The sequence below is a fragment of the Nymphaea colorata genome, chromosome 4 (genome assembly GCF_008831285.2).
Source record: "Nymphaea colorata isolate Beijing-Zhang1983 chromosome 4, ASM883128v2, whole genome shotgun sequence".
NCBI lineage: Eukaryota > Viridiplantae > Streptophyta > Magnoliopsida > Nymphaeales > Nymphaeaceae > Nymphaea > Nymphaea colorata.
In genome coordinates this window covers 21,366,155-21,393,182 of record NC_045141.1, presented here as the reverse complement: position 1 = coordinate 21,393,182, position 27,028 = coordinate 21,366,155, and the positions used below count along the sequence as shown (strand labels likewise).

Below are 27,028 nucleotides of genomic sequence, written 5' to 3'. Positions count from 1 at the left end.
ATGGTTAGATCAGGCCAACGGGTAGGTGACGTTTGAGAAAAAAAAATATTCGAATTATGATTACGTCTTCTTTCGCCAGGACGGTCCGCAGTGTTAAAAAGAAAATTTTCATCAGAGTTATGTCACCTTCTTATCAAAATAGTCGATTCTTTGTCCTTTGAGAGCCCAAGACGTTTCAAATACCTTCAAACCCAATAATCAACATAATCGACTCTGCTTGTTAAGATATATCAAATATGTAATCATATCGGACTTCCGGCGGCCGTTTGATCACCACGATGAACAGCAACAAAAGGCGTTCATACAATCCATTTGGGTAGCGGATGGTGGTAATTCAAACACAGATTAAAAATTTACTATGCTTCTTTGAATCTTCATTTACCTGTTCGCTTTCCAGTTATTTATTCCACATGACTTGCTTTGCCTCAGCGACCAGCGTCAACCATTTCCTTTACCAAGTCGTCATCACATCCATTCTTTTTTGGATTCTCTATAAAGTGTGTTCCGTTTCCACTGTTTCTTCTTTCCCTCTCTTGAACATTCAACATAACTGAAGCTGCAAAGATTATATTCAATCCATAGAAAAAAGAGTAGCTACTTGCTTGCATGGAATTGCCTCAGCAGTTGGTATCCAGTTTAACTTAATTAGTTGAGATTGTAGGGTTTCCTAAGATGGATTCGGAATTTACTGCTTCCTGTATTTTGGGTTGAATCTAAAACAGCACGATTTTCGAACCAGATAAGTATAGAACACTTCACATTCTTATTTCTAAATAAATTTTTTACTAAAAGAACTGCAACTAGTTTTCTCATCCGCTAAATGTCGTTTCCGTGACGGCCCGTCCTTTTGCTGAGTCTTTTTTGCTTTCTCCATCCTTATTCGTTAATCTTGGTGCACTTTTTCTCGTTCTATGTCTCTCTCTTTTCAGCTTCAGTCCACCTGTACGCTGTTTTTTTGGCCAAATTTCCTCTCCTCCTCTCTCTCTCCCCCCGTGAATCGCTCCTATCAACACCCCCAACAGCCATCGCTGATCTTCTCTCTCCCTTTCTCTCTCTCCCCAGAACAATGGCGGAAGGCAAGGATACCAACATCCAGATCACAACAGAATCAACAGCTCCCGTTCCTCCTGCTTCCACCACCCCCATATGGCAGCCTTTCCACCGGCGCCACTGGTGGTCTATTCTGGTCGCGTTTAACGTCTTCCTCCTCCTTGCCGGCCAGACCTCGGCCACCCTTTTGAGCCGCTTCTATTTCGACAAGGGCGGAAACTCCAAGTGGCTCGCTACCCTCGTCCAGATCGTAGGCTTCCCCATCCTGCTCCCCCTCTTCCTCCTAGCCCCCATTGCCTCTACCACTTCCTCATCCTCCTCCACCACCGTTACCGCCGCCTCCACCTCCACCTCCACGTCCTCCCCCGCCGCTTCCACCTCCACCACCGTACTCATCTATTTCGGCCTCGGCCTTCTCGTTGCCGCAGATGACATGCTCTATACCTATGGTGTTGCTTTCCTCCCTGTTTCCACATACTCCCTGATTTGCGCCACGCAGCTCGCCTTCAACTGTGTCTTCTCCTTCTTTCTCAATTCTCAGAAATTCACTCCTCCCATTCTTAATTCCGTTATCCTCGTCATCTTTAGCGCCGTTCTCCTCGCCGTCCGCTCTGATACCGAGCGTCCGGCCGGCATCTCCGACCAGGAGTATGCAATCGGCTTTGCCTGCACCCTCTCCGCCTCCGCCTTGTATGCGCTCATTCTCTCCTTGATGCAGTTTTCCTTCCAGAGGCATTTCAAGAAAGAGACGTTCTCCATTGTGCTGGAAATGCAGGTGTATACATCAGCGTTGGCAACGGCGGCTTGCATGGTTGGCCTCTTCGCAAGTGGTGAATGGAAGAAGCTGTCCGACGAGTTCTATAGCTTCAAGACCGGTAAGATTTCCTACGTGATGACAGTGGTGTGGACAGCTGTTGCCTGGCAGGTCGGATCTGTCGGCGTAGTGGGACTGATCTTTACTGTATCTTCCCTCTTCTCCAATTTGATCAGTACTGTGGCGTTGCCGATTGTGCCTGTGTTGGCAATCTTTGTTTTCAATGATAAGATGGACGCTGTGAAACTCATGGCCCTGCTTTTGAGTTTGTGGGGCTTTGCTTCTTATGCCTATCAGCAGTATCTTGATTCCGCTCAGAAACCCACATCTGGTTTTGTTATTGAGAGGAAGAAGAAAGAAATTAATCCTGTCGGTACTTCAAATTTTGCTGGATAGTGGAGGCCAGATAGCAAGGAGATAAGCTTTTGGCTCTTGATCAATTTTGCCTTCCGTTACATTGGGCTGCTCATTGTATTGCAGATGTAGGGGACGGGTTTCACTCAATGTTAGATTGAGGTTGGTCATTGTACTTGCAAATAGAACAGGTTTAATGCAATATTAAGCGCAGAAAATTATTAGCAGGATTTTGCTTTGTCTTGGTCATGGATACCACTAATTTTTATTGTATTAGTCCCCAAGTTATCTTTTTCTCTTTCCATGTCTCGGCGCTGCTAGATGGTTGGTCATGGTTCACGGTAATATGGTAAGGCTGGAGCTTTTGCGAGTCCCGCTTTTCCTGTCTGTTCCAACTTGGGGCTGTCTGCAGAGTTTAAGGGGAGCCACTAATAGCATATCCTCAACCCTTTATGGCTTTTCTGAACCCTATAAGAATTGATGACTTCAAATTTCCAAGAGCACGCCCTGTGATTCTTGTGGAGAGCCTGGGCAGTTAGCTGGTCTTATCCAGGAAGGCACTACGAAATTGAAGCAAGTGACTGTGTATTGTAAGAGCGAGGGAGCTTCCTGTAAATGACCATATCACTTGTGCTGTAGTCCTGCTTTCTCCTGTACTGAAGACCAAGTGTAATTTTTTTGCGTTGAATTCCTGCAGATGGCAGACTGAAACATGATCTGCAGTTTGGAGGTGTACCCTTCATGAGCTCCCCACGTGGTAGTTCGTTTGTCACTGAGGCACAGAAGAAATGAAAGTGGTGAAGATAAAGTTTTCAGATCCCTTGTCAAAGTTTTTAGCCTATCTGTAGCTCAATACTGAAGTACAAATTATAACCTTGAGATATTACAATTGAAGCATCGTACTTATACATACATTACTTGGGGTAATCCATGGTTAACATGAAACCCACTTTCCTTTTTCAAAATTGGGGAGTCCATTGTCTATGCTAATGTAATATTTTAAACATATACTTCTTCACTTCTGTTTCACGCGTCGCCTTGCCTTTCCTTTTTACTTAGTGGTATAGAGCATTTTCATTTTTGGGGTTCATTCGCAGCCAATACTGTGTATGGCATTTTCTCGGCGTTATTGCAGGAAGTTTCTTGCAGCAGCCTTAATTAAATGGTTATAGGTGTGTTTGCTCACGTCTACTGTTTTCCTCCTTAGCAGTGAGAAGCAGGTGGCAAGGAAAGTTGGAGAGCGTCTTTAAAGCGATGCTTGACTGTTGGAGCTGTGGTCCTTGTGGCTACATTCTTCATGGTGTACTAACTTAAAATCATGTGAAGAAAGTTGCACTTGTCTTCAACTGACTGACTTCCGATGCAGCTCATATGAGGGACTTGTCTTTCCTCAATTGTAAAGTTAAAAAGTAAAGAAAAAGTTTTAACTTTCCTCACCGTCTGATTGCCTGTATGCAGTAGTTGACCTTTACATGAGGTAAATGTTATCCGACAAGCCAACATTCCGGAATGGTCTACCTTAGAACATAGCTTACCTCTGGCGATCTACACAGTGAGCCTTCTATTGTGCCCGGTGTCACAGGCATGGTTCATCAAATCCCACAGGTGTCACTCCTTTCGCAAACTGAAGCTGAATGCACGTTCAAGTCCCCCATAAGTGCTCGTTCTTTTTGCAGGCTGATGCTAAGTGCTGGTTCGAGTCCATCAGCGTCGTTCCGCAGTATTACCCACGTGGCTGTATCCTTCCTCCCAAGTGAGTTCAAACCTCGGTAATAGGATGTCTGTAGCAGCTAACACGCATCATCTCTCCCAAGTGTCCTGATGAATGCCAAATCAGGTGGAGATTACACAATAATATTTTGTTCTGCAATTGATTCGTTTAGAAAGTTTAAAGAAGCACTTTTGTCGTAAAGGAGTGTTGTGAAGTAGCGTGGAGATAACGTACTTCCTGTAAAATGCCATACAGTTCTTACGTCTACGAATATTGTGGTTAATGCAACTCTTGACAAGAACGTATGCATGAAGACATTCTTGCACAACAATGTTCGAAGTTATTTGTTGTAAAGATTATAATAAAAACCATCACTTTCCAGGAACGTTTAAACCGACTTTTCCAGTCTGTGTAAAGTCTCAATGGTGCCAATATCCCTGTGGGATACTTTAACACGAGAATCTGCACATAGGATATCATGGTTTACTTTTCAAGGTCACGCCTATGGTAGAACGACCAGGCAGGAGAGAGCAAATTCGCCTGCAATATCGACTTGTGCCTTTTAAACTTATTTCAAAGTCATGTTGTTCACTTTTGTTGTTACTTTTTTCATATATACTATTTTCACTTATTACTTTTCTTGCATTTTATGGGCGTATCTCGATTCTTTTTTTTCACTTAATAGCATTTGTTTTTCACATTATCTCCTGTGCCCATGTTTCTCATATTTTCTGCTTCTCGTGTTTCTTGTATCCATTTCATATCCTGCTAGCTATGAGTTTCCACTTAGGGCGTGCGCGCATCTATTGCTGCGTCCATTGTGAAGTAGTAAGAAGACTTTTGGGCAGAGGGTAAGAGTTACAGAGGACATCTGTGACGAGGAGAAGACAAACAAGGACGTCATATCGGCTTGTTCCAACCATGTCCACAGAACTGTGATGACTCGTTTTTTCAAAGGGAAAGATAAAACCATGGTTAACGGCGGGTTCTCTTTGTAAAGAAATAGTATGGCTGGGATGGGTAGCAAATTTTTTTTGCTCAATAATTCACATCTGAGGGAAAATGTTTCACGTCTCTCCCTCTCCCTCTCAAAGTTCTGTAAGCCAGTGCCCGTAAAAAATGATTAAAACTTGAACAGTGACATGTACAAGTTACAACCCCCATGCTCACTCGATGTAATGGCCATTGAGAGGTGGGACAACAAATTATTTTAGCATGTCAAGAAAAACATAAAAAGAAAAGAAATTTTGACGTGGAGTAATTTTATTTATCCACTGAAGGCCGATTCAAATTACCGAGTATGCCAATCTCTTATATATAGGCATTACAGCTGTGGTAACTCAGTTTAAGGAGTTGTTACAAGATATTCATTATCAACACAACGCTTTCTTGATTTGTGTTTGTTATTAACTGTTTCCATAATCCATCGTCATGATCTTTGCCACCATATTTGCTAACGATCCTTTCCATAATGTTTGCATCCTTATCGTATGTGATGTGATGATTCAATTGTTGCTTGTCTTAAGACTAGTCATAGTCTAGAAACAAGCCCTTGTCCCTTGCCTGCTTGATAAGATCTATAGAACTCTATAATGGCTGATGTGCGTCAGCTTGATAGTGAACTCTCCCTTTCTCTCTGGTTAATGTGCGTCAGCTTGATAATGAACTCTCTTTGTTTCTATTTGTGTTTTCCTCTCTCTCTCCCTCTCTCCCCCTCTCTCTGCTTGCTTGTGATTTTACTCTCGCTCTCTTTCTTTGCGAGTTTGTATGCAATAATGAAGGTGCTGAATAACCGTCGGTATTAGAAAGTGAGCGTCAGAAAGTTGGTGTCCTGACCAAGGTGGTGATGTTACTCAAGCTGTTACAGCCAAAAGGAAGATCCAGTCAACATAGCTAGGCATTTGTTCTTATTACGCAACACCAAGGCCATGTTTGTGCAAAAAAATCCTAGATTTCCAGTCCAGAATTGACTACAGATCCAGGAAAACCCTTGACATCTCCTCATGCAATCAAACATGTCATGTCTTGTTCTTGTAGAGTCGATTATTAGTTTTATGCCCTTGAGATTTGAGAAAGCAGGCGCATTTAGATGAAGTAAAAACCAATATAGAATCTCTTAGATTGCATGTTTTTCTCACATAAGGTTGGCACACAATTGTGACAGTCAAGCTCAAACGTCGGCAGCTTGACCAAACGGGTACTTATCCCTTCCACGTGCTCCAAGCGGTTGGTGGCCTATAGCGACTTGGGGACGCCCATCTATCCGATAAAATTGGACGATAGAAGAGATCGAAGAGAATAAATAGACACAAACACAAAAAGGTGAACTACTTGCCAGTATAAGCCAAGCAAGGATGCATCGACTACCGCTGAGCATCTATCTTTGTTCATCTCCCATTGCGATCACTTCTATCTATAGTGACTGGAATTCAGTTAGTTAAACTCGAAACATTTGTGACAAATTGCATTAGAATCATTAAATTTGCACTGTCTTTGAGCCTAAGACAATTCACTTTCGCATTGAATGATGAAGAGAATTACTCCTTCTCTTCCATTCGGCACAGAGTCGAGAAAATATACGCTAAATAAAACTTCTGCAATAATGTGGCGCAAGAACAACCACGTAGTATTTGCTTACGAATCTGTGGTGCCAGACCTTTTTCTCTTGCTCGCGGAGAAAGACCAAGATAGGGGGGTACCACCAGCTTCCAGATACTGTTGATAAACAAAGGAGAGGCACCCCCACAGGCTCAATATCAGAGCCACAATTTTTGTTGCAGTAATCTTGTCATGGAGAATGAAAACAGACAAGACGGGTATCAAAGGCAAAGCCAGGGTACTGATTGCGTTGGAGAACAGGGAAGACACGGTGAATACCAGGCCCACTGTGCCCACAAAGCAAATCTGCCAACTGATTGCGTTCAACAGGTTAACCAATATGTATGAAGTCCGGCCGAGTTTGAACTCTCCAGACTCTTCGGCAAGAGCACCCCATTCTCCACTTGCAAACAGCCCGATCACGCAGGCCATGGACGCCACCAATGATGTGTAGATCTGCATGTCTAAAACTGCAGAGAACGTCTCCTTCTTGAAGATTTTTTGAAAAGAGAATTGCATTAGAGACAAGATGAGGGCGAAGAGGGCGGAGGCACAAAGGTTGAATATAATTCCTGTGGAGTATTGAGAAGTTGTATCTGTAGACTGCCCATTGCCCGATTGGAAGGCTAAGAGTATTGAGCTGAGAATCAGTAGCAGGACAGAATTCAAGATGAAGGGAGTGAGATGCTGTGAATTGAGAAAGAAAGAGAAGACGCAATTGAATGCCAATTGAGTTGCACATATGAGTGAAAAAGTGGAGGCTGGGAGGTAAGCTGCACCGTATGTGTACATCATGTTGTCCCCAGCAATCATGATGCCAAGAATGAGGTAGACAGCAATCGTGGTGGAAATCGGGGTCCTGTGGGTATTGACAGTCGCGATGCCATTGGACAATTTGATTTTAGAAGAGAAGAAAATGAAAGGGATCAGAACTGGGAAGGCAGCAGTTTGGACAAGGGTGGCCAGCCATTTGCTCTTCCCACCCTTTGCGAAATACAGCTTGCCCAATATCGTCGCTGCAGACTGACCAAAAATGACCATCAGAATATTAAAGGCAACGGAGAGCCACCAGAAGCGGCTGTACCGCAGTCGGCTGCCATGGATGGACAAAGTTGCTTGAGCTTGATGAGGATCACCATTCTCCAGTTCACCTTCTTTGTGGCTTTGAACTGGCAACAGAGGAAAACACTGATGACAACCAGTCAAGGAATAAAAGAAGATGACGAAAGATTCAAGCTAAAGAGTTCTTTTCTTCCTTGCTGCCAGTGCAAGGAGCTTACTTTTGTTGCAGATACTAACCTCTGATTTGCATCTCAGATTCTTTCACCGCAGCCATCGGAGGGATGTAAAAGAGAACAGATGAACGGGCAGGGAAGCGCAAGTCTTTTCAAGAGAGAAGAGTTGTAGTGAGCTTTGTAGCCTCTGAAGGTTCTTCACAAATTGTGGAAAAAGCTAGCTACTAAACCATGACCACCAGTTTTTTAAACCATTTTTCAAACAAGGAAGAAAAAAGCCTGACACAACTACCTAAGAGTAGCAATTAGACCGCCACCATCGTCAGCTTGTGGCAATTAAGTAATGCAGTCAGCATCTTTGTTTGTTTGGCAGCACAATGCATCACTCCATGCGAATGCTTTGCACAAGAGAGAGAAGGATGGGATAAGGTCCCTATTCTAACTCCGTTCATTAATGTTGACGTATTGAAGCCTGGCTGCGACTTTGCAAAAAGAATGGTCAGGTAGAACTTCTCCATAACTTGCAAGTTGGGAAGCCGCCTTTGAAATCTCTCTGCTGCAGGCCTAGTTACCATTCCTGATGCTTTTCAAAGGGAAGTGTTATTGTATACCTGATCTTTTCAAAGAGAAGTATCTCTGTATGCCTAAACACCATGTATTGTAGCTCAACTATATCACCTACAGGAGCTTTCTACAAGAAACAAGGATGTGATCACCATGTTTTGAAATCCTCAGGACAGATAAAATTATAAGCAAGGATGTGATAACCATGTTTTGAAATCCTCAGGACAGAAAAAGTTGTATTTTTTCCAGTCCATAAATGAGGATAAGCCGAAAGGGATCAGAACGTTGATGCCTAAACCTTCTTAAGATAAGGTCCATACATCGAAAAGCGTGATAACATTTTCTATTCAGAGGTTTTTAAACATGGCGATTGCACTTTTGGAGTTCATTCACGAAAAAGACACGACCTGAACGTCCAGCTACAGTATGTCAGAGTGCATATGATACATTTCCTTCTGCCACAAAACTGTCATGTTCTTGCGGTTGTTGAATTTTTGAGATATTATCAAAAAGGGTGTCTACTCCCTACCAAATTAACCATATACACTACATCAATATCTTTAAATTTGAGCAAACAACACGAAACTTTACATTTTTTAGCCCTTGCACACATGGTCATGAAAACAGCTTTTATAGGATCTCTGCTTGCCCTTCTCTCTTTTTTTCCAACTTTAAAAGCTTGCTAGCGTAAGCCAGCTACAGCCCAAAATATATTTTATGGGTAGCAAGTATTTTATGGTTTTATGAGCAAGCCTATTAATATTATTAGTGGTGGCCCCAGCCTTAAAATATTTCATATATCAAGCACCAGAGTCTTTAGTCCAAGGCTTGAGAACCACTTATATTTTTTACTACATGCAGGAGCAAAAGAGGAAGACTATCTAATGTACTGTAGATCGGATGGCTCAGAGGCAGCTAGACACAGGTCAGGCTACTGCGGAAGACGATATGGAGCAAAATCATATACAATGTACGGTTTAATGGCTATTATTGCTCATTTCTTGAACATATTATAATGCTTCTCTGAGTCCGATTTGCTGCCAAACAAAATCAAATGTTTTCAAGTACAAATATCACTATTTAAAGAGATGTTTCTTGCCGTTACATCTTTTGTTTCCGCCCCAACCCTGCGGGGGAAAGGCCCCCTAACCTTTTTTATTCCAACAGCAAGATATACATACAGCTCCACTTTCTGTTCAGAGACGGCCATGCCTAGTTGTCTAAACCTTCCTTCTTTTCCATTTGCATTATATATTTTTATATTTCTTTCCACCCAAGATTACCCAAGATTGTTTTAGCAATGTTAGGTCAAGGACAGCAACAATTTCTCGTTGAAGGCGAGCGTACTCATGTTTTTTTATTTTCTCAACGTTTGCCCATGAAAAGCGTCAATTTCTAGTTGGCGCAATCATAGCTTGTTTCTTCGTATATTTCAATGAAATCAGACATACAGGTGAATCCATTATGGTCCATTTAGATAGTTTTTCAAATCACTGTGACCTGACCTCTATGTCGGTTTTCACATAATTTTCCAACATATGCCATTGTAAAAAGTTCAGACAGAAAACCATTTTGCCAAAAAAGAAGATTTAAAGGTTGAAAGAAAACAACCCTGATTAACCCTTTACTGCATACTGATTTATCTGAACCAGTGAGCAAGCGTGATTTTTCGACGGTGCAAACTTAACGTCATGAGAATAAGGGATGATGGAGCCCCTCTACCCAAGTGAAATTCTCGTCTGATTCTGGAAACATAAGAAAGATCCAGTGGGCGTTACAAGTTTGAACTTATAAAAAAGCAACGGGAATAAGGAATGAGAGGGGTCCCTATATAAATGAAAATTTAAGGTCTGGTTACCGCAAACATAAGAAAGTTGTCAAATTAACTTTGGGCAACGCAAGTTGAAACTTTAAAAGCAAGAGCCTTGCTGCCAGTATGAAGCTGGGCATTTGGTGGGCACAGGAGGAACAAGTTTTACACAACAGCAAATCTGAAAGCCAGAAAGAATATCTCAAATGATCAACGATTCCTATGAAGAGAATACCGAGAGAAAACTCAGGCAACATAATATATGGGCTGTAACTTGATTCAAGGAAAAGCCATATCCATCGTGTCGTCATTGGGCTTTAAGAAAACTTTTACTGTTATCATTCCCGATTTCTTTTTCACATTAAAAAGCTGCCTTAGGCAGACCTTTCACAGTTATGCAATAGAGATGCACACTGGCAATCCGCCCTTCAACTTGAAAATCCACGCTTTCAACTTTTCCCAGTTGAAGGGCCTCAGGTTAAACAGCCAAGCTACGTGGATGTCTTTGTTGGCATTATCATCTCCATACTTGGCCGCTCGACTGGCCTTGATGGCATCAGGCAGGGCGATAAACAATGGAAGGATAAGCCTCCAGATTGAAGCCTTCCAGATACAGTTCTATATATTTACGAAGCCTTCTCTGTTAAGTTTTTTTGTTAGCAACAAACTGGTAGGAGACCACGTCCGACCTCGCTTGCCTTTCTGGAAAGGGAAAAAGGGCACCACCTTAGTTCCTGCTAGTGCCATTCACTAGTACATGTACGTGCACAAACACATTGTGACTCCTTGATTTAGCTTGTATTTAAATGATTAAACAGCATTTACTTGACAACAAATTAACAATGTGGTATGGCCGTATAAAAGGCATCCTGAAAAGATAAATGCCGATGGATTACATGAGACAACCAACATACTGAGCTCTGGGATAGGCCTTCTGTAGTTTTGGCCACTGGACGAAGAATTGATCAGCCAAATGTAGTTTGTACAACATGAGACCACTCAGAGAGAGCTTCTTCACTCTTGCTATACTCTCAACGTAGAAAATGAAGGACCATCTAATGCCAACTACCTGCAGAGGTCAAATAGAAAAAAAGCACCTGAAACTTAAAAGTGATACCCGATACCAAATTGACTAAAAAATATTAACGTAAAATGTGTTGTTTTATTTTGCGTCTGAGAGAGAGAGAGACTCAAGAAACAGATATTCTAAGCACCTTAACAAGAAATGCAGCTACACAGAGAGGGACACAGGTTCCTGGACCATTACACAGTACCTAGACAAGACAGGGTCATGGAAGTGAGAAATTAACTAGAGTAACATCACAAAGACTAGAGGAAAAGAACTTGAAAGAGATACCACTGTAGGCCTGATTTTCAATATTAACCATAAAGCATGAACCATGGCAACGAGTGTTGTTCCAACAGAAGTCACATATGATTGTCCAACTTCACGACTGCGATAAATCTGCATGAACTTAGCAGTCCTGCTTGTGTTCCCTGCACTTGCCTAAACAAACAACCACCATGTCAGAACTTTCCCAGAGAACTAGAATTGTGCCAGAATTTCTGTCCATTGGATGATTGCGCTAAAAGGACAAGTTAATAACTTAATACCAAAATCTACAAAATAAGATTAAGACTCCTAGAAGAAAAATTACAACTGAACATCTAGAAAATGGAAAGCAGAAAATATTTGGAATAAGGTGCCCAAACCCCCTTTAAGAAGGGAAAATTAACAGAAAAAACTGAAACACTCGCATAACATAGATTATTGGCCTGCCTTCGAAGAAATTGGTACTCCCTGTCACACTTGTGTAAAAATTTAGCTGTAAAAAAATTCTTACTGTACTATATCTGCTAGGTAAGAGACCAGCCATACTAGGCCAACCTATACCTGTGCCAGGTTGTTCAACATTGGTTTGGTAGCTTGGCTCTAGCTTGACCCAGCTCAAATATTTGCTAAGCATGAGCAAAATTCAATTGTTACATACTCCAAAAAAGATTCATACATTGAAATTGCACATGGATATGAATACAATTATCCAAATACAAGCAGAAAAGGTTTATCTGAGACTCTACAAAACATATTAAAGAAGGTGCTTAAAGCTGCAAATGGGACATCTCCACAGCAAGTTGACAGGGTCATTGACTTACTTCCCAATTGGGATGATTTACAAGCCCGACTTCAAACTAGGAATAGATGCATTACAGAATCAACTTACTAACACCACATTTTCAAACCAATGTTCAAAGTTTCAAACCATGACAAGCTATTAGTGAATCAACGAAGAAAAATTGTTAAACTCAACAGCTTTCATGAAACAAATGGCAGAAAAAAAATGAACTAAGAGACATGCATGAGAAAGCGGTGCCAAGTGGAGGAATTGATTTTTTCTTAAACGGTACTAAGGACTAAACCTCTGCAAGTGGAAAAACATGACAAATGGCGTTTGCAAATCGGGCTACTACAATACTGGGTTTGTCATGTCCAACCACATCACTCTTTGTACTTGGCAGATCCTATCGAATCCATTACTACTGTAATGACAGCCATCTGAAAAAGAGTGATAGTATAAAAGAAAAACACAAAATGACATGACTATTCTTCATGCTGCATAATCTTGAACAATGACCATAATCCAAACTACATACACTGCAGTAAACAAGTACCTAACAATCTTATATCTGCCACCAGAACCTAAATACACGAGTGGAGCTTTCAATCTAAGAATGGGGTCACAACCATAAACTAAAAACTCTATATGCATGGAAACAAGGTTGGTGGCATCAGTAGCAAAAGAGAGGTAACCTGGCATGTCTGCAGTGAAGGTTGCACAAAAAGCAGGAACAAATTCAGGAACTTCTATTGCAACCCAAACTTGCAGTAGGTGCCTTGATCACAATTACACAAGATTTGCAGTACACAATGAATATTTGCATGAACTTAGACATGTTCAACAATCAAAGAAAAAAAAAATCCACTACACAAAATTAAAATTTTCCCAGTAATGTGCAAAGAAAACATAACCAAAATGCTTAATTTATTAATCAGAAAAAGGTGGTCTCTGAAGAAAAATTATGTTGATTGACTTACACCATGAGCTAAAGATTGTTCAAACACCTTGGCTTTCTGCAAGCTCATATTATCAGTGGCAGCTGCAATGTATGATCGAGGGGAAAATTTATCAATTTCAAGGACACAGAGGAGATTCATCATCTCAGCTGTGTGGCCTCCTGCAAACTCCAAAGAAAATAAATACTAATTATGAACTGAGCAGCGGAAGAACAAAAAGGTTGGAGGTGAAGGTGGTGGCAGTAATGGCTAATAGAGAATACCAGAGCCAAGGATGATAAGGGTGCTGACTGGCTTTGAAGAACACAAATTGCGGACTGGTTTCCCTGTACTAAGGAATACAAACATGATCCTGATGAAGATAAGAAGAAGAAGGATGGAAGCAGCAACACCAATCAGGGCCATTATGACCCTCTTTTCCTCTCCTTCTTCCTTCACTTTTCTCTAAATATGCTGGATACTAACTGGTGGATTGAGAAATCTAAACCAAGTTGTACACAAGCAGTCAAGCATGAAATAAGTGAAAAGAAAAGTTATGAAACAAATATATAAGATATAAATAATGCTTATCATATGAGAGCATATGATCAACCAGACATCTCAAGTAGGGAGTAAAGCTGGATGCCCGATGATCCTACCTATCATAACCAAACACCAAAATCAAAATTCACAAAATCCCAGCACCATAACCTGCACACACACACAAAGCAGTCTGGCCAGCACAATACCTTAATCCTCAATGTGGATAGGAAGACTGATGCCCCATGTGTGCCCATGCACCGGGACCTACATGTGCTGTTTTATATTATTAATTTTCTCCTGGCCAGCACAATGCCTTAATCGTCAATGTGGACAGGAAGACTGATGCCCCACATGTGCCCATGCACCAGGACCTATATGTGCTGTTTCATATTATTATTTTCTCCTGGCCAGCACAATGCCTTAATCCTCAATGTGGACAGGAAGACTGATGCCCCATGCATGCCCAGACACCATGGAAGGGGGGGATTTTTGAGAGGGAGAAATTATGACCTTGTTTGCATTAGTACTCATTTTTTAACCAGGAAAAATACTAACTGTTTGGATTTGGGGGCAGATAATTTTTTTTCAGCAACAAATGAAGTTCTCCACATGTTCAATGATATTTCACAATCACAATGTAGGGTCTCCCTTCAATTTCATTCTAATTAACGGGGAAAGTAAAACAAGATTTCTAACAAAATACGAGAAGGGACTACAATATGATGAACCAACCAGTTAAAGTGCTTTTCCACAAAGTCAAACCTGTTACTTTGTAAAATTGGAACTGCACCTACTAAAATCGGTATAAAATTCAAATTATATAATTTAGCAGAAAGAAGAGAGGTCCAGTAATAATTTACCAGGTCAAATACAAATGGTGAAGTTGAAAACAATGTGCCTGAAACTCTTGGATCCAACTGCACAAACTGAGCTGACCAGTTTATTGCAACATCCTCAGGCACATACCTGAGAAGAATTCCCAAAACATCAGCTGGCTGGTTCATAAACATCAATGCCAATGCAGGAGGGAGGACTGTTCAACTAAAAGAATCATCCGAATATGCATGAATGACGTGAAGAATGAAAAATAATGTTTTCTCGTCCAGGTTTACACACATCAACATATATACAAGTCATGCTGTGGATTGCCTAGGAGTTATGTGCCTGATATTTCAGTTGAGAATCTAAGAAATGACATGAAATATCTCATCCTTTTAGCATGAAAATGGACATGAAATACAAAGGATACCAAATGATACATTCTAGGAAATAACAACAGATTTAAGGACAGAAGACCTTTTTATGAGCAAAGGCCTTGCCCCTCAATAACAAAAGTATAAGTCATCATAATTAATTTCTGCAAAATTTAAGTAGTTCCAGACGCACATAGCATAAGTATAAAACATTTAAGGCGATAAATCAGAAAATCTTCGTCAAAGGGAAGAAAAATGTTAAATGGACCACAAAGCAAACATAGCATGCCATACCATCAACTCCATGCACCAGAAACTATGGAAAATTACCAAACATTGTCATCCATGCTATCAACATTCCATGTTACCACAAAAAATTGTGGTTATTAATAATAATAGCAATTGACGAATACTATGTTGATTACTCTGTAGGGCTCTAGCACATAGGAAATGCTATATTTTATAAAGTATATTTTACATGCTAACTGCTATTTCTTTTGCCTCTTTTTAATGTTTAGTAACTCATAGGTGAAAATAAGAGTCACAAGCTGTGCCCTGCGCCATAAGATAATAATATAGCATATTGTCATCTGATTTTTGTAAACAGTTATATATATATATATATAACTGTGCCCTGCCCTACTGAAGGCATCATTAATTAATCTGATCTTGGAATGGCAGAATTTGACAGCACTCAACAGAATCTGGACTTCAGAGATCAATGGAAATTCACAAAAGAATTGTAGACATTTGTACCACATTTCTCCAGGTAGACAATTCCTTTAAATTGCTCCATCAAATGCCAAAACTTTATTGAATGTTTATATGCCAAACAAAATCACCTCTTCATATCCCTAGATCATGGGCATGAAAAAAATGTGCACAGGAGCTAAAAGCGTAGGTTTTAACTGATGACATTGGATATCTGAGGTAGCATCCAGTAGTAGCTTCATGCACCATCTGGAAATGGCATAAAGAAAACAACTTAAGAATAGAGGATGTGACAAGCTCACCCTCCAAAGCTCTCTGGTGAATGTTCTGGTGTCAAGAAGATAATACAGAATTGATTTGCATTCAGAAGGCTTCCAGACGAATGCTTTAAGTTCAAAAGGATCTAACATAATTATTTAGCGTGTTAAATTCATAATACAGTAAAAAGCAAAAAATAAAAGCAGAGAAGCAGCTAAATCAATTAGAAAGTAACTCGGTTATTTCAATTAGAAAGCAACTCCATTTTTCCAGGGAAATTTTTGTTCGAAAGCCTGAGGTTCCACCATCCAAATACCTGCCCAGGCTTGGCACCAGTTTGTTTTCGGAAACATATTGCAAACAAATAGTATAACGCAAGAGTATTAGACAAAATACATATGTATATAAATGATAATTATACAACTCGTTGCGGTAGAGAGGCCTAACTAAAAAGGTTCTTGCTTCGAATGGCAAGCTGGACCATCAGGATACCTAGATTTTGCTTTTGGTGGAATTCGATTCCTCGAACTACAACAAAAACAGCACAAGCACCTATCCAATGACAAGATAATCGTCCAAACCATTAATCCAAAAAAAAAAAAATTAAAGATCAAAAGAGAAAATTGAAAAATCTGAAGCGATTTTACCCACTGCTGCTGCGTCCTTCTCTTTCCTCACGTGATTCTCTCTGACTCTCTCCTCTTCTCTTCCGACCACCTTCCTGCAGCCCTGCTCTCTCTCGTGCTCCCTTTCTCACTCTTTCATTCTCTGTCTCCCTCTCTTTTGTCTCTCGTTCTCTCGCATTCTCTTTTTCCCCTTCGAAAACTGGAAATGAGGCAACGGAATGGGCTGAGGGCGTCTTGTAGTTTGGATCCGGGTGAGGCAAAACTAAACCCAGATCCAAACTAAAACCCGTGGCTCAGGCTCTGGAGAGTCGAGGTTCAGGTGTGGGCACAAGTACATGAACCTAAACCTAAGTCCAGCTTTATGCAATCTATTTTTTTTTTGATGGATTGGTGTGGGCAGTTGCCCACATTGTCACATTGTCGCTCCGCTATTGAGCGAAGCTAGAAAATGTTATAAGCTAAATACACTAATTAAAACACTTTTATATTCATAGGATCAGTGATGTATACAAGATTGCAAATTGTTTGGGAATCATGACAAATTGTGGGGTGGCCTGTGTGGGCAAATGCCCACACCACCCCACATGTAGCTCCACTACTATATCCCGGACAATATAAATACATACATTAAGGGGTGGGTTTATGTGCAATTGTCCACACAGTCCCAAAAAATTCATTTACTTGCACAGTCAGACCCGATCATTTCTCATTCATTTAGGGTGTCCCTCAGTCATTTTACTATGTATTATTTAAAATTATGATTCGAGTAGCAAAAAATTTTTTTAGCTCTGCTGCATAAAATTTGGAAAATAGACGGATTTCTTTTTTTTTTTTTTTTGAATTCCCTCTATCGGCCAAGCACATCCCTGGGGCTCTAACTTTCCAGACCTATTTAAAACTTTGGTATTCTTATTTATATGATATACAAGTTAATTCAAAGCACGGCCCTAGTTTTTTTGGCCATAAAAATAACATTTTTATGTTTAGTTCCAAAGAAGAAAGACACTTATAACAATATTGAAAAATCCAGCCGAGTTGACTCGGCTCAATCGGTGAGTCGGTGCTCAACCTGGTAAAAAAATTGGAAAAACCAGAAATTGTCATTACCAAAGAGAGAGAGATAGAGAGAGAGAAATTGGTAGGTACTAGATAGTTAAATGCTAGATAGATAAAAAAACAATCTTAATCCTTTATTTATGTTTTTCATATCCATGGTAGTGAGAGAAAAACAGTGAAAGCAAGGTGATAGAGCATTTTTGTTATTTAGTATTAATTTGCACTCTTTTCTCCTAGTTAAAAGATCAAAGGCTAATATTGTTCCTTATTCATCTACCAGCTATATATATATATATATTGTAGCTAATATATTACTAAAACTTATATTTTATCTATGCAATATATATTATTATACATGTTATATGTAATATATTGGTCTTATAATGAATCAAAAGATCAATTTTATAATATGTAGATGTACTTTATGCAAAAAATGAAGTTAAAACAGGCCAAGTCAATTCATTATATATATATATATATATATATCGCCATCTCCTCAGGAGAAAAAAAGGTGAAGAAATGAATTAAGGCCTTGGTCGAAATCTTAGAAATTTAAATATAGATTTGGAGAATGAAATCAGAGTTATGGTGCTTCACCGATACCACCTGAACTAGTTGAACTAAAATCATGCTTTGCTAATACATGGAAGCCATATTGCCATTTGAACAATAAGATTAAAGGCCCGGACCCTCATTAAACTCTTTGTTAAATCTTAATGTCTCAGTCTTCTCTTTTATGTATTTGAATTAGAGCTAATTGTATTGGCACAACAGGCAGGGTAAAGGCCGGTAGGTGATCAGACTTCATTTCAAATCTCTAGGGCGCCAACTTTTTTCTATTGTAAAAGAGGGGCACCGATATACAAGTTGAAACGTAATGAAAGCACCTTATCAGAGACATTGTTGGATGGTAAGACGAAATACTTCTTCTACTTTACTTGCCTGACGATAATCATAGTTAATTAACAGAACTTAATTAAGGATAAAAAGTCGTCCTCAACTAGGACCACAAGTCCCATGGAGAGCACTTGGGCACTCCTTCAATGCCTTCTGTCTGTGCTGCCCAGTTCGATGACAAACGCTGCGTACTTGATGAACATTGATAGGGACTTAATGTTTCGCTTCATTTCGGCAATAACTTATGGTCGTAAAGCAGCAGGGGGCCATGTCTCTGCACATAATTCGGCAGAAGCACGCTTCTTTGTTAGGCTAATCTGACTTCATCTGTCTGCATCAGCGATTTATTGAGCACCAATGCGATGAGAGAAGTAGTGATATTTTCAAAAGATTAAGCTTCTCTTTCCTGAATTATTGCCTAATCTGCATTTGGTTTACAACTGAAATACTTGCTTATAGTTTTCTCTGATTAAAACCCACTAGCTATGGTCTCATATTGCTTTATGTTAAGAAAAAGCTGTTCACGTGAACTGGTTGGTCCGGCTGGGATAGGGCTCAGCAAGGGTCCAGCAAAGCCTGGCTAAAGGCCCGGTCTCCGTCAACATAATTGATACAGGTCTTAGTCGGCTACCCCAGCTTATCTTGCATGTTGGCTTAGGCCAGGGCGGTCAGAAAAAAAGTGCAGTTATGGCCGGGCCCAGTTAAGGGCCTGACAGGTTGCCAGGTCCCAGCCTCATTCGACCATTGTTGAGCTTAATTTGCATTGGGCAGGACACCTGACATATACCAGGTCGGGCCCGTGCCAGATATATTTTGGGAATATATAACGACCAAGCTAGACTAAGGACATGAGAAGATTAAAAAGGATGGTCTATAATCCCCTTCACTTACCATATCTGTAGGTGAAAAGTATGAGTGTTTTCTTATTCCCCAAGGTATTAACTTTTCGGTGTTTCAGGGTGAAGTTTTTACTATGTTTCAACTTGTATATTGGTGTCTTTCTTTTTGCAATACATGAGGTTGATGTTTCGAGAATTTGAAATGGAAATTGGTCATCTACCAACCTTCACTCCATCCATTATGCCAAACCCGTCATATTTTTGCCAAGGTGAAGCATAACAATCACAAATTCAAGTGCATGAACCAAAAAAAAAAGGAAAGAATCATATGAAGTAATGCATAAATTACTATATAAGAAGAGACAAATAAAGGCAAGAGTGGCTATATAAATACTTCAAAACTTGCCCTAAAGGGTTTGGTGCAGTTGGTTGGTAAGCGGCCAGTCGCTAGCTCAAATTCTTTGGGCGCCGGTACCTTGCTCTAGCTGGTGCATCCGGTGCGATGACCATTAGGGCGAGAGAGTAGCCGGGGCAATACACTACTAGGTGAGTGACAAAGTCTCTAGGCGCAGGGTGGTTTCCCAAATAAAATTGATAAGAAGAAGAAAAAAAAAAACATACAACTTATGGGGATCCAATCTGTTCATCATTTCATCCCACGGTGGATCCATTCTTAGTTCTTGACGAAAATTAAAAACGCCATCAAGCCACCATAATGAAAAATATTATGACTGCAAACAGCAAAATAAAGTACAACCCTTGCCTATCATCCAAGGCAAAGCCACATGTGGTCATGTGTGGGCAATAAAAATCCCTTATTTACATATTGGTTAACTTCAAGTTTTTTGTATTTATAAGTATAATGCTCTTCAAATCTATGGCAAGTGCCTTTCAACTAAATATGTTTGGCTCTACCACTAATCATCATTTGTCTGGCCGACAAAAAAAGTAAACTTTTTATAACCCTAATGGAGTTTTTCATTCACTTAGCTGGACAGTAAACTTAAGACTTTAGTTGAAGAAGGTCAACAATTCAATACCTAAAATGTGTTTATCTTAGCAGAGTCACGTACCCTAGCAATCTTATCACAAAGATTTTGAGCCACATATAAACAAAACCGTGTCGACTCTCTTTTTCCCAAGAATGTGTGTTAGAAGTCATGAGTATGGCTAGGCATCTACTCAGGTACCCAACGGGTACCCGTTACTCGGTACTCAACAGGTACCCTGCCCAATCAGGCCCAAGTTCGGGCCCGAAACAGTGATAACTTATCGACTCGGCTCGGTTGGCTGACGGGCCTGATTCGGCTCAATATGTTTTTTTTAATATTTTTATTTTTATAATGATATATATATATATATATATTTTATTACGATTAATTATATTTATGTATTATTTTATATTTAAAAATATATTTTATATTTTAATTGAGCCATGCCTAGACTCGGGTTTTGGGTGTTGGGCCATCTTTGGGCTGCAGGGCCAAGCTATGGCCCACCCCGATCCCGAATCTTATCTGGTAGGGCCGGCCCAATGCCTAGGCCTAGTCATGAGACATAAATTTATAAATAAAACTGGTTTGTGTGAAAAATGAACTATTTATCATGCCCAAGAAAGTCCAATAGTTTATCTTCATAAATTGTGTTAGATGGGTTAACTTAAGACCTTCAATTAATGAAGGTGAAGAGTTTGATTCTCAACTATGAGAATCTATGCCTCATTTAATACGGTTTTGTCTAACATTGATGTCAATTATGAGCAACAAGAAAGCAAGTTTCTCAATTTCATGGAGCAAGTGGTTTCATTAATCATATAAGCAAGTTTAATTTGAGTTCATGGTAGAACTAGAAATTTTTTATGAGGGGGGCGGAACTATAGTTTCAAAATTTGAACAAGGACTTAAATATAATTTTTCAAATTTTTAGGATAAATGAAAATTTAAAAAATTTACATGTAAATTAAAAAAACCTTTTTTTTTTTTAATGGGGGGCCAAGGCCCCTGTTGGGCCTTCCTTGGCTCCGCCCCTGTTTCAGTCCAATTGATTCAAAAGGAATCAACAAAGTGGAAAAACACACCAGATGCATAAGCTTGACTTATGAATTTTTATTTCCATTAAACTATTTTAGAACTCTGTAAATAATTGTTTATTTTAATTTGGTGAAATCTTTAATAGATCATTTGATATTAGAAACACCTCCAGAGTACTTCTTGAATCTACCACAAATTTCAAATAAGTTTATAGAGCACTTTTATGTGTCAACCCAAAATTTGAGATATATTCATGGAACACCCACATGCTGTTCTTAATGCCAACAGACCCCTAAGATAATCTTCCCTATTTTCATAAAAGTTCTTACCTTTATGTGTTTTTTTGGTTTGCTTGTGATGTTAAAAGAGTGTTTGGTTGACACCCTCAAATTTCTTTTTACATCATTTTACCTCCAAACCAATTAAGTTGTTTTTGAGGAGTGTCATCCATACAAAACTTAAGGCTTTTCAGTGTTCTTGTTCAATGGTTATCTGAAGCTTATTTGAAAAAAACAAAAAAAATCTTATTCACAAACAAATTTTAACCACATATGATCAATCAATTGAAGCTAATAATATTGCATGGAACGACCAGATGCCTCAATTAGGATCACAATGACATGTGTTGATCAAAGATATGAAAAGAGGCCATAACGCAATACTCATGTCAAGGAAAATATAAAACAAGAAGCAAAAGGAAACTTTTACTGTCATGAGAAACCACACTTGAGCTGAGATGAGAGGCATTATGGCTTACCTAAACTTCCCTCTCTCTCCCTCTCTCTCTCTCTCTCTCTTATATATATATATATATGCGCCTCTTAGCTTTTACTTATTTATAAATAAGTGCCCCTTAAAATTTAAACTATTAGGGCCTCTGAGTTAGGCGATACACATGTATGTAAAAAAGACTGTGGCCTTTGGAAAATGTACAATACAATTAGTTACCTAAGTGTAGAAGTGAAGAAAAAGGAAAAAGATGCGCACTTCTTAGAAAGAAGAATAGATAGATTCTTTGGTAGAGTACACGAGCGAAAACTTTTACTTGAGGTAAAATTAACCTTTATGTCCATTAACAATTTGTGGGTCCATATGTCTTTTTATAAAAATCATGGGTCCCACAGGAAAATTTGTTTTGTTTCCCTGTGTTTTGGTCAACAATCTCATCAACTGTGCCTCACACCCGACGCCATTAAAGAGGCTGCAGAAAATTTCACTTAAGGTCCTGCCTTTCAGCGCTAATTCTCTAAATTTCCTATTGTGCCTCCTAGTGGTCAGAGGTTTTGTTCTTTTTTGATCATTGAGACAACTGATTTGCTTATTCCCAAGGATAACAAACAAGGGCGAATTACAAAAATTCTGCCGCTTTTTGGGATTAGGGGCAATTGGTTGGCCCTTGACAGAAACTTAGTTTCTCAAAAAGTTGGACGTAAAAGGTTACGAAGGAAAAAATAAAATAAAATTGGCCTTTGGTTTAAAAGTTAAAACCCTAAAAGCGAGGTACATTTTGGTAATTTCGAAAACCCCCGATACTTCAACCAACCGAATCAACTACCACGAGGATCCACGGCAGTGCGTCTTCAAGTCAGACCCACGCTGTTCAAAATTTATGCCGTTTATTCAATGCCCTTCACTACAGCTGACCGATTCTCCGTACCCACCACCTGACCCGGCGCCTGAATGGTTCGGGTCTGGTCAGACTCTTGGATTTGAAGCAAACATGAATTTCATCACGCTACAGTATGGGTAGATATTGACTGAACTGGGATCCAGATTGACAAGTAAGTTTATGTGGGCAACTGCCCACACAGACCCACATGAATTACCTATTTACATGTTTAGAGAAATAGATGATTGCTTACTTGAGAAGATAATTAATCGAGTTCGACTGAGAAGCCAACAAAGTTCAGTCAACCGCAGCTATTTTTCATTAGTGATTTCAATAACAGAAGAAAAATTGCCAAAGCTAAGACAATTACAACCTGATGAAACCAAGTTTCCCTCCCCTGGGGCACCTGTGCGGCGGTCAGACTCCACAATCGTCCGAAATAAACGGTACCCTCCAACGACATAACCCACCAACTTTGGGTACGTTTCGGTCCTGGCCAGTTTGACCACCGAAAAGATGACGTCACGATGACGAAAACCGGCAATAATTTGGTTGGTCCCGCAGCGCAGAACTCCCCAACCAACCCACAAACCAACCAATGAGAGATGGAGGGTGTGGCGGGGTCCCACCAGGCCATTGTGCCCCCTCGCCTCGAAATGACGATATTGCCCTTATATTTTCTCAAAGGGTGCTTTCATCGTTTTAGTTACAAGTCAAAGCTCGTCGGGAACCTTAGGTGGCTTCCTTTCCTTATATGGATCTCCGGCACCAGCGCCCAAAATTTTTAAATCCATTTTTTCAGGTTAGTAGCCAACAATCTTATCAAATTAGTGATTCAGCGAATGGAATCACTAATCATTTGCGAATCACACTGACTAAAAAAAAAATGTTTTAATGTAAAAAAAATAAAAAAAATGTAAAAACATAAACGCTTATTGAAAACAAAGGATAATCATAAGAATAATGGAGACTAATTCCAGCTGCACCCAAGATTTCATTGAGGGAAGTGAAAGCATTTCCCAGAAACAGTTTTCTAAAAAATGGAAATGTTTAGAACAACAGTCTTAACAACAAATTGTTAAGACTTGACAATTCTTCCCTACTCGCCCTGCAACAAATTAAATTTCATAAAATTAATATTTTCTTATGCCAAAACCCCGTATGATAAAAATTCCGTTAGACGTTCAACGCTCTTCCGTGCGGATTTATGTCTGGCCATCGACTTGATCGTGGAGGCCCATAAGACCTTGATGGTATGGGCCTCTCCGCGTACAGGAGGAACTAAGAAGACTTGACAAGGTGTTTGATGCGAGGTCCAGCAATGAAAGAAAAAGGAAAAGTGAGAAGCTCTAAGAGTGACGGATATTTGGCCGCTCTCCTGGGAGCAGGCTTTCCTCCGTCCACTATCTAGAGGTTTACGCCCCTTTCTTTGCCTCAGCTCGTGCTTCCATTTCGCGTTTCCGTCCAATGGTTCGCCGTTTCGTCTCCAGGGGGTGACCTCCGACTCCATGGCTGCTCCTCTCAAGGCCGAACGTACCTTCTCTGGCGCCGTCGACGGGCAGCCGTGGTGGACCGTAACCCTGCTATGCTGAGTTAGGCCGATCGACCGTCGACGGCGGGAGTGGAGGCGGTTGCCGAGCTGCCGTGCTGTGTTACATTCAGTGGGGAATAATAAAAGAGTGAAGGATCGAAGTCAAAGGCGATCAGTTCTCGTAGTCTCTCGACAGTCCATCGGACCGAGTTTCTCGCGCCGTGTGATTCTCGTGCTTGACTGGACTTAAAGGGCAAAAGCCAATGCCATCCAGAGGGCAACGCAGAAGTGGAACTCTGCGGCATAAGGGACCAAGTGTGGTAACAAACTGAGACCGAAGCCAGCTGAGCCATGTAGAGGCCAGCAACTCGCCGTCTCGCTGAAAGTGGCGAATCTGCAACTCGTGCCACTCACCAGGCCATGTCCGGCAACGATTGAGGTGAATTCGTAAATTTGGCGGCCATTCCGGTGACAGATGCTGGGTAGAAAGGTCATACGCAAATGCATGCCGGAAAATCCAGGAAAAAGGGAAAAACAGAAAAAAAGAAACTTGAAAATACATGAACGCTTCATCACGGTCGTTCGGTACAACATCGTTTCTTTCTTTTCCTTTTCAATTTTCCCTCTGTTTTTCCTGTACAAAAATTACCAGAGTAGAAGAAGGAAGTTCGTGAAAAAAATTGAAAGGAAAAAAAAAGAGAGGAGAGAAATAGGGATAGAATTAGGGGAATTTTCCAAGATCGGAAAGCTTTCTTGATCGGCTGCAGAAGGCGGAAGGTCCAGCGGAGACATACTTGTCGGAATTGGAAACCCTAAAATCGCCGGCGTAGGCGGGAAGGTCCCAAACGACCTGTTCCTGATGGCGATGGTTGGGGCTCGGCCGCATCAGAGGACTCAGGCAGATAGCGAATCCCGAAGGATTGTGCTGTTGCAGCGTCCGTCGCGTAGCCGCCGCCGTTGCTATTGCCGATGCGTCCGGCTTCAGTCTCGAGCCGCGAGCATCAGGGACGTAGCCGGCCTCGTCTGCTGGTACCTCATCGTCCCTCCCCCTCGCCGGCGCCGCCGGAGACATACCGCAATCCCTCCGCCGGCAAGAATTCCGACTGCCGGCGGCGGCGGCGGGGAAGAGGCGGGACTTCTTGTGTCGGATAGGTAGGATAGAGGAGAGCCACGACGACGAGGGCGGGGAGGATGAGGACGAAACCGCAGGAGGTGTCTCGCTCGGTTTCCGACGACCGAAGATCGCAGAGAAGAGGGAGAACCGCTTCTCCTTCCTGGGTACGGGGCTATGATTAACGTCCTGGTGGTGATTCTTCTTGGACGGGTTGAGCTGCGGGGTGCTGAAGAAGAGGCTCTCCCGGTCGCGGGCGGAGACGTAAGGGGAGACGGATCTCGGGAAGGAGAGGGGAAAGTCCGGGCAAGAGGTGGCGACACTGGAGGCGGTGACAGAAGACTGTCGCGCAGCCGAAACCAACGACGACGCAGAAACCGGTTTTCGACGCTCTCTCTCCGCCACCAACGCCTCTAGCCGCTCCCTCAGGCATGACGCGCACACGCCCACCCGGCCGGGATCGCACGGGTGAAATCTGCACCTCATTTCTCTCTCTCTCTCTCTCTCTCTCTCTCAATCTCTCAGTTGGCCATGATCGGAAATTTCCGGGAGGAGGAAGACAGGCAATTCAGGAAGGAAAATGACGGAGCACAGACCGAAGATAAAGGAAGTGCGTGCCCCTGAAAGAAATGGCCCCCTCCCATCGACTTTATTACAAAAATGGACGGTAAGTCGACTATGATTTATGCGACTTTCTCATTTATATTGCAATGACTTAAATGTCCTTGAGTGGAGCCCCAAATGACGTGCTGAGAGGTTCGGATTCTTTAGCATGCCGTTTGGGTGATCTACTGGATCCAGCGAATGGATATTCAAATTGGACAAGTTTAGGTTCGGGTAATCTGGGATTTGGATCTTGTGCTTGCTCCAGAACCACTGGCTCTCTTTCCTTAAGTCTTTCCTCTCCATTTTTGTTACAATAATATAAGTATGTTAGGGCAACAGTGGTTCAAATCTCTCAATGCAAATTAACATGCTCCTACAAGTACTTTTTAATAATTTAAATCCATGTTCTGCTTATATTATAATAAATAAGGTCAGGCACTTTGTATCATGATATCCCAAGAGAAGAGATGAACCCAAGGTCAAGTGGCATCAAATTGCCCGGAATGAACCAAGAGTCCTTGTTGTCATATGTGAATACTTGAAAAGAGGTGCAATGCAAGCAACGCTAACAAAACAGAAAACAGGTCAAACTTTGGATTCTTTATGCTTATTTAATGATTGAAAGCGGAGGAGCCAAAATCTCCGTCTACCTTTTCATCAACTTTTCGTTGTTCAAAGTGCTTGAACCCTTTGCCAGCATGAGAGTTTTAAGAACACAATAATTGCTCACATTTAAGATCAGTAACTTCTCTTTTCTTCCAGCACCAGCAACTGCAATATTTCAAATTCCTCCAACCGGTTCCTTGACGGCTGAGCTAGGACGATTACGT

General features: G+C 41.0%; 4 protein-coding genes across 7 annotated transcripts; 1 reads left to right on the top strand and 3 right to left on the bottom strand.

Annotated features, from left to right (window-relative positions):
* The first annotated feature begins 867 nt into the window (after nucleotides 1-867).
* On the top strand, nucleotides 868-3,033 carry LOC116252900 (probable purine permease 11). Its single transcript, XM_031627514.2, has one exon. The coding sequence runs from the start codon at nucleotides 1,067-1,069 to the stop codon at nucleotides 2,258-2,260; it is 1,194 nt and encodes a 397-aa protein (XP_031483374.1). The 5' UTR covers nucleotides 868-1,066; the 3' UTR covers nucleotides 2,261-3,033.
* A 3,198-nt stretch (nucleotides 3,034-6,231) lies between these two features.
* On the bottom strand, nucleotides 6,232-8,588 carry LOC116252691 (probable purine permease 11). The gene is made up of 2 exons (XM_031627128.2): nucleotides 7,827-8,588; nucleotides 6,232-7,696 (listed from the first exon to the last, which is right to left on the bottom strand). The coding sequence occupies exons 1-2, from the start codon at nucleotides 7,861-7,863 to the stop codon at nucleotides 6,564-6,566; spliced, it is 1,170 nt and encodes a 389-aa protein (XP_031482988.1). The 5' UTR covers nucleotides 7,864-8,588; the 3' UTR covers nucleotides 6,232-6,563.
* A 2,288-nt stretch (nucleotides 8,589-10,876) lies between these two features.
* LOC116252692 (UDP-N-acetylglucosamine transferase subunit ALG14) lies at nucleotides 10,877-16,707 on the bottom strand. 4 transcript variants are annotated; one of them, XM_031627131.2, is made up of 9 exons: nucleotides 16,541-16,707; nucleotides 16,386-16,445; nucleotides 15,938-16,038; nucleotides 14,592-14,697; nucleotides 13,473-13,690; nucleotides 13,231-13,370; nucleotides 11,494-11,643; nucleotides 11,351-11,410; nucleotides 10,877-11,205 (listed from the first exon to the last, which is right to left on the bottom strand). In XM_031627131.2, the coding sequence occupies exons 5-9, from the start codon at nucleotides 13,612-13,614 to the stop codon at nucleotides 11,029-11,031; spliced, it is 669 nt and encodes a 222-aa protein (XP_031482991.1). In that variant the 5' UTR covers nucleotides 13,615-13,690; nucleotides 14,592-14,697; nucleotides 15,938-16,038; nucleotides 16,386-16,445; nucleotides 16,541-16,707; the 3' UTR covers nucleotides 10,877-11,028. The 4 variants fall into 4 exon arrangements, with proteins under 4 accessions (XP_031482991.1, XP_031482990.1, XP_031482989.1 ...); XM_031627130.2 differs by lacking the exon at nucleotides 16,386-16,445; XM_031627129.2 differs by lacking the exons at nucleotides 15,938-16,038; nucleotides 16,386-16,445.
* An 8,324-nt stretch (nucleotides 16,708-25,031) lies between these two features.
* Nucleotides 25,032-26,545, bottom strand: LOC116253728 (uncharacterized). The gene has a single exon (XM_031628702.2). The coding sequence runs from the start codon at nucleotides 26,076-26,078 to the stop codon at nucleotides 25,203-25,205; it is 876 nt and encodes a 291-aa protein (XP_031484562.1). The 5' UTR covers nucleotides 26,079-26,545; the 3' UTR covers nucleotides 25,032-25,202.
* Between the last annotated feature and the right edge of the window lie 483 nt (nucleotides 26,546-27,028).